At 39.3% G+C, this 7,126-nt stretch overlaps 1 protein-coding gene across 1 annotated transcript; it reads left to right on the top strand.

Moving 5' to 3' along the window:
* The first annotated feature begins 2,230 nt into the window (after window positions 1-2,230).
* LOC113762726 (cytokinin hydroxylase) lies at window positions 2,231-6,076 on the top strand. The gene is made up of 4 exons (XM_027306296.1): window positions 2,231-2,537; window positions 2,983-3,212; window positions 3,393-4,007; window positions 5,419-6,076. Exons 1-4 carry the CDS (start codon window positions 2,231-2,233, stop codon window positions 5,845-5,847), a joined length of 1,581 nt encoding a protein of 526 aa, XP_027162097.1. The 3' UTR covers window positions 5,848-6,076.
* The last annotated feature ends 1,050 nt before the right edge of the window (window positions 6,077-7,126 follow it).

Below are 7,126 nucleotides of genomic sequence, written 5' to 3'. Positions count from 1 at the left end.
GGAATATAAAAAGGTGAGTTGGGAAATGTGTTTATGATGCAAGCGAAATATTATTTGAGATATTTGTGCTATACACTGACAGTATATACATTATCATCGTTTGATTCATGACATGTATGTAAAAGCTGAATTTTAAATTCAAATTTTGCATAGTTATCATTCATCTAATATTGATAGTGTATATACTGTCAGTGTAGAAAAATTAATCCTTAACATATATAAGGTAAAAAAAATAATTAAAAAATATGTTCGTGGAAAACGGCACAATTTTTCAAAACAAACAAATGGTTAAAAGAAGGGAAATTTGCCAAATTGGTCCCTAACATTTTCACAAAACACTTTTTTAGTCCCTAACATTTAAAATCAGCCAGAATAGTTCCTAACATATAAATTATGAGCCAGTTTGGTCCTAATGCTCGTATTTACTCTTTTTTCCGGCTAAAAATAGTACACCGGCGTAATTTCAAGGGCAAAATCGGAAAAATTCGTTAATCCATAATTGTGCATCCCTCAAACTCTTCCACCACTTCTTCAATTGATTCTCACCCTTTTGTTGAAGCTCTCCAAAGGCTTTGTGGGTTTAAGAAGGTGCAGAGAATTATTTGCCAAATAAGAAGATAAAAATGAGTTCTTTGTTGAAATTGATATCGAATTCAGAGATTTCCAAACTGAAAAGGGTCTTCTTCTCAATAACCATAGCTGCCTGAGAGAACCCATGTTGCTGATTCCTTGGTTAAGAGGAGCAAGGACGGATGATTTTACGAAGTCAGAAGCAGAAGAAGAGATTGGGTCAATGGCTGAATAGAGACGGAGGAATATGGGCTCCGTTCAAGCAAAGATAGCCTGTGGACTTGCCAAAATGCTTCAACAGCTTTCTTACCAAATTTGAGCAATCAATATGAGGGAACTGCAGATATTGGTACAGAGTATTGTGGAAGAAGATGATTATGCATTGGAAGCCGCTGATTGTGACAGATGCAGGCTCTGTCTTGTTTGAAAGAATTGAAGCTGAAGCTTTCTAACCCACAAAGCCTTTTGCTTAATTTTCCACCTTCTGGACAACTCATGATTGACCCTGTTGTCATAGCCTGTAGCCAGGCTAGTAGATTTCCCATTAATCTTCTGTTCGAGATTGAAACTTTTTCTTGGTGGCTTTGATATTTCTTGAAACTTCTTTTTGGTGTCTTTGATATTTCTGTCTTTTCATTCAATTTTTCTTGTTAATTCTCCATCCTAGTAGCAGTAGGTTGAGAATCAATTGAAGAAGCGGTGGAAGAGTTTGAGGACTGCAAAATTATGGATTAGCGAATTTTTCCGATTTTGCCCTTGAAATTACGCCGGTGTTCTATTTTTAGCCAGAAAAAAGAGCAAATACGAGCATTATGACCAAACTGGCTCATAATTTATATGTTAGGAACTATTCTGGTTGATTTTAAATGTTAGGGACTAAAAAAGTATTTTGTGAAAATATTAGGGACTAATTTGGCAAATTTCCCTTAAAAGAATCATCAAAAGAACAGAACAAAAGCAAATAAAAAGAAAGAAAAACAAGAAACGGGGAGCCATCACGTCACAACGTGTACAGGGAGAGAGAGAGAGAGAGAGAGAGAGAGAGAAAAGCGGCCGGCTTGAAAAGATTGGAATGTTAATGTGTACTCGTTTGGAGCCGCGCGTTAACTGATTTGACAAGGAATTGCGAACGTTGAAAATCAATCCATCCCGAAGGAACAATTTCAGAGTATATGACCTGACCTAGTTGTGGTGAAACATGCAAACATACACTAGTAGTATTTTTTTTTTTTCCCCAAAAAAAGGGACTGGTCCCAATTTGAAATATACACTAGTAGTACTTGCAAACGAAAAAGTTTGCTATACGACAAACTCCCAATTTGAATAGTCGTAGCTGTAATGTACTAAAATTTATTAATTTCTAAACCTGACCAAAAATCAAACTCCCCACCGGTGCTAGGACAGAAAGATGAAAGTGGAAAATGTTCAAATCTGGTCAGTTCCGACAATTCCCCAGTCAAACGTTTGACATATGCATGCCTGCTTGCTTGTCTATAAATACCCCTCATTCGCCATGGCTCCTCCTCATCTGCATCATATCAAATTCTCAACATATATACAGAGTGACTATCGATCTGGGGAATTGGGGACTTGTTCTAAGGTTTCTACCTGCGACCCTAGTTAGTTTTTAAGACTTTGTTGTAATACCTTTTGAGAGAAAATGGAATTCCTACTTGAGTTCTTTCAACCTTTTTTCATGGCCGTGGCCGCCATTCTTTTCGTCATCCTTTTTAGGGCAGCATACATCTTTTGGATTATGCCCAATTTAGCATATCGAAAGCTAAGGGCAAATGGGTTTCCTGGTCCAAAGCCTACTTTCCCTCTTGGAAATATACGTGAGATGAAAAAGAAGAAGACCACCACCTCCTCCTCCGCTTCTTCTTCTTCTTCTTCCCACGCATTAAGCATCACCAATGACATCCACTCTATGGCATTTCCCTACTTTGCCCAATGGAAGAAATTGCATGGTAAGCCGCCCTCGCTATCACTGAAACTAATCTTGTAGCGAACATTTTCCTATGATTCATAGCAACGCATACAACACCATTGCTACTGAAAGATGCAGATTCGATCTGTCTACTTGACCTTCAATTCTAAACCCCCCACCCCCAAACTAAACGAGAAATAGTGTAAAAGAGGATATTTCAATCCTTACAAGGTGAAAGGAGAAAGAAGAGAGAGTCGAAGAGAGGATCTCATGGCCATCTGATTAATATCTCTGCCCATAAGTTGGGTATTCGGTGCTGCAAAATATTATTCAATGCAGTCACTTAATTGAATGCGTTCTGAAATCACCTGGCTTCTGCATGTCCCATTTTGTTGGTGCAAAATAACTCGTGTCATTGAATTCTTACCAGTATAGTACATGAATATTGCACCGACGCTGAAAAGCTTTTTGTCCCAATTTTGCAGGGAATGTATTCATCTATTGGCTGGGAACGGAACCATTTCTATACATTGCAGACCCTGAGTTTCTCAGAAAGATGTCAGCAGGCGTAATGGGTAAGAGTTGGGGCAAACCAACAGTGTTTAAGAATGACAGAGAACCCATGTTCGGTAATGGTCTGGTTATGGTGGAAGGTGAAGATTGGGTTCGCCACAGGCATATCATAACTCCCGCATTTTCTCCGGCCAACTTGAAGGTCATCCATCCATCCCTCTCTCTCTCTGATCTTGCTTTTTATTTGTTTCAAGTCTTAGCTGCATTTTTTTTCCCCTGAAGATCGTATCACATAGGTTGGAAGATGTCTTGTTGTATTTTATATATTATAAGGTATGATTCGAAGACAGTAATATAATATACTCCGTTCAAAAATCATCAGACAATGTCAGGCTTAATGATGGAGTCAGCCAATAACATGCTCGACCGGTGGACATCACTAGTCAAGTCTGGCAATCCAGAAATTGACGTGGAAGAAGAAATCGTTAGCACGGCTGGGGAAATCATTGCGAAAACGAGTTTCGGGATGAACTACGAAACTGGACGGGAAGTGTTCCAAAGATTGAGAGCCATGCAGGTCGCCCTTTTCCAGTCCAACCGTTACGTGGGTGTGCCCTTCAGCAAACTAATATGCCCCAAGAAAACCCTAATGGCGAAAAGGCTAGGGAAGGAGATTGACTCCCTTCTCACGGAAATCATCAGTGCCAGGAGCAAATCATCAAGAGATGGGCATCGTGAGCAGGACTTACTCGGTTTGTTGCTGGCTGGGAACCACGTAAATGGGCGGCAGGGGAAGAAGACATTGACGACCAGGGAACTCGTGGACGAGTGCAAAACCTTCTTCTTTGGAGGACACGAGACAACTGCTCTGGCACTCACGTGGACATTGCTTCTCTTGGCCATGCACCCCGACTGGCAAGATCAGCTTCGTCAAGAGGTCGCGGAAGTGATAGGAAATGGAGACGTAGACGCCACTAAGCTTGCTGGACTAAAGAAGGTAATGGTTTCTAGTACCATATTTGAACTTGGAGACCCAAGATTGCTCGACTAAAGAAAGGACTACTACATCTAACACATGAACCCATCCTTTATATTATCACGAAATCACGGTTGATAGGATGGATAGACTATCTAAAAATAACTAATAAAGGAAGGGACGGATTGAATGATACTGAGAGAGGGAGTGCAAGTAAAAGATTTCAAGTTGAAATTTTTGCACTTCCACTGAAAAAAATTGGTAAGATAAAATTTAAATTTGGCTAGGGACGTCGATTCACTAACTTGAAAATATTTTTCACAACTAAGAAGGGAATATAAGGATAGTTACTTGAATTAATATGCATGCATGATGTTTTTTTGCTGGTAACAAAGACCTCCGTCCGTCGTACTCGTATCCCTTTGGTGGTATAAAATAACACAATAGGAAGATTTAAAAATGTTTAGTGACATGGTAATTGGAGATTTTTTTTTTTTTAGGGTAAAACAAAGTTTTCATTCATTAATAATGACATGGTAATCGGTGATTCAGTCAAATGGTACCCAAAACACACAATTTCTCTAGATAAGATTTTATAGCTTAGTTTCTGTTTTATTAAGGTACACTTTTTCAATTGCCGATAAGGCTACGTAGTAATTCTATTTTTTAAAAAAAATCAAAGAAACAAAAAATAAACGGCTTTGTAACCCGTACTGAATGGTTTTTTTTTTTTTTTTTTTTTAAAGAAGAAAAACAAGGCTACAATGCATAATGCTAAAAGAAAAAGGTCAAGAGGCAACCATTCAAGAGCGAAAAAGCGCAATTTGGCAGCACTTAAGTTGAAAAAGACCGGTCAAAGCGCGTGAGTTTCACTCTTGCGACCCACTGGTAGTCAATCTAGAAGCTTAATAAAAAATTGATTGGCTGGCAGAATGTCTGTCAGATTCTGAACGAATGAATCTGATTTTGACTGACCAAACCCGAAAACTTTGGATGTGCAGTGCACACGCTACGCTGATCCTGCTAACACCTATTTGGGCAGCTTCCAGATGATTTGACTTTCCAACCCTTTAGTTTCCCCTTCCTCCCTCTACCGTAGGCTCTAGTTTTACTATGCCATTAACGACCGACCGACCGACCAGCGTAACTGGCACCTTGAAGCTTCTTGTTTTTGGCTTTGACTGATGTCAAGGTTATCACTCCAGCGAGTCAAATCCGAATATTCACTTTTGATGTCTGCTACACGGCGAAAATGAAAGCGGAGCCCCATCGATGCATTCTATATTAGATGATGAAAAAAAGAGGAATGCGAGAGAAACAAAAAAAATGCAGCCAAACATTTAACAGTCACACTTGGTATAAATTATGCAGTAATGTGTCGTGATTATAATTTTCAGATGGAACTAATGAGTTTCGGTAAATTCTTTTGCAGATGGGATGGGTGATGAACGAAGTGTTGAGACTATATTCGCCAGCGCCTAATGTGCAGAGGCAAGTAAGAGAAGCGATTCAAGTTGATGATTTGGTGATCCCACGCGGAACCAACATCTGGATTGATGTCGTGTCCATGCACCATGACAAGGAATTTTGGGGTGAAGACGTGAATGAGTTTAAACCGGAGAGGTTTAAGGGTGATGTGCACGGCGGATGCAAACACAAGATGGGGTTTTTGCCATTTGGGTTCGGAGGTAGGATGTGCATTGGGCGGAATTTAAGCATCATGGAGTACAAGATCGTGCTGACTCTGCTGCTAACAAGATTTTCTGTGTCCGTCTCCCCAAACTACCGCCACTTGCCCTCTATCTTGCTCTCCCTCAGGCCTAGTCAGGGTCTTCCCTTGATACTCACGCCAATCGATTGATTGATTAATTAAACTCTCACTTCTTGAGGGCTTGCTAGGACTAGCCTGATTAGACCCTAGTTTAACTGGTAGGAAGGGAAGGAAAGCACCACTACGCTACGTTACCAACCTGTTTTCTTTCCCCATGTTATGAATCAGGAACGTTCCACTACCTTGATTGGGAAGCTGTGATGTAGGTAAGTACATATAGTACGTTTGTAATATGTTAATATGAATCTAGAAAGATTTAAATCTACTTTCTCTGGTATGTACACTTAGGTAAGAAGAGTGTGTGAATGTGGGATTGGAGCAGATGTAGTAAATATTTGGCCCAGCTTATGAAATTTTGCATATTTATTTCTATTTCAATAATGCTTTGATACCAACAACGTACCAAAGATTGTAGTTGCAGCACTTTGCATAAAAGTGTGCTGTTTACTTACTAGTAGTATACAAGTTCAAGGTTGAGGTTAATTAGAGTACACGTGTTTTCCTCTGTTATATAGCAACAATTTCTCAACGTGAATTTTACACTCTTAACTAGTAAAGCATAAATATATGAACTTAAGCTTGCAGCACTTTACTAGACATTTGAGGTTCTATGCCGAGTGAATCAGATTCAGTGAGCTCGAAGGGAAACAGAAATACATATAGGCATTCAAGGCATCGATCTTATCACTTTCTGCATAGCCATCCTACCATACTAAATAGAGGGCATACAAATCAAGTGATTTCCTAGACCACAATCCATGACAACTGAATGTGCTCCTTACCTTTCATCTTGAAACCCCCAGTGTTCGTTACTTAGTATCCTATAAATATGACATAATGAAATTGGACAAGAAATTGTGAAAATTTTAATTATGATTGTGAAAATTTTTTTAATTATGGGGTTTTCCACTATTGCTTGCCATCATAGTTGGGAGTCTTACAGTTTAATCTGTGTGGTAAACAAATAATTAGAGAAATAACCCGACAGTCCAATAAGAATTTTGAGAGTAATTGAAATGCCGGTGCTTACCTTTACTCCCACCCGAGTGTTCCTGATATTTTGCACAAGATAAGAACTGTAAATTTAGACTTTGGGGCAAAAGTTCTTCCAACATTCAAACCCACCAAGGCAACATAATCTAGATGCTTGAGGATTCATACATCACTCTATTTGATCTGAAGAACTTAAAGCACATATAATTGCACTATTGCGGAGGAAAGGGGGAAGAAAACCCCTCCGAAGACTGCAGACAAGAAGCAGGCACCTATTTTTGTTTTCCGGGGATAATATACTCACCTTTTAGATACC

This window comes from Coffea eugenioides, chromosome 2 (assembly GCF_003713205.1).
Source record: "Coffea eugenioides isolate CCC68of chromosome 2, Ceug_1.0, whole genome shotgun sequence".
NCBI classification, from domain to species: Eukaryota; Viridiplantae; Streptophyta; class Magnoliopsida; order Gentianales; family Rubiaceae; genus Coffea; species Coffea eugenioides.
The sequence above is the reverse complement of the archived record's forward strand: the minus strand, read 5'-3'. Positions and strand labels throughout refer to the sequence as shown.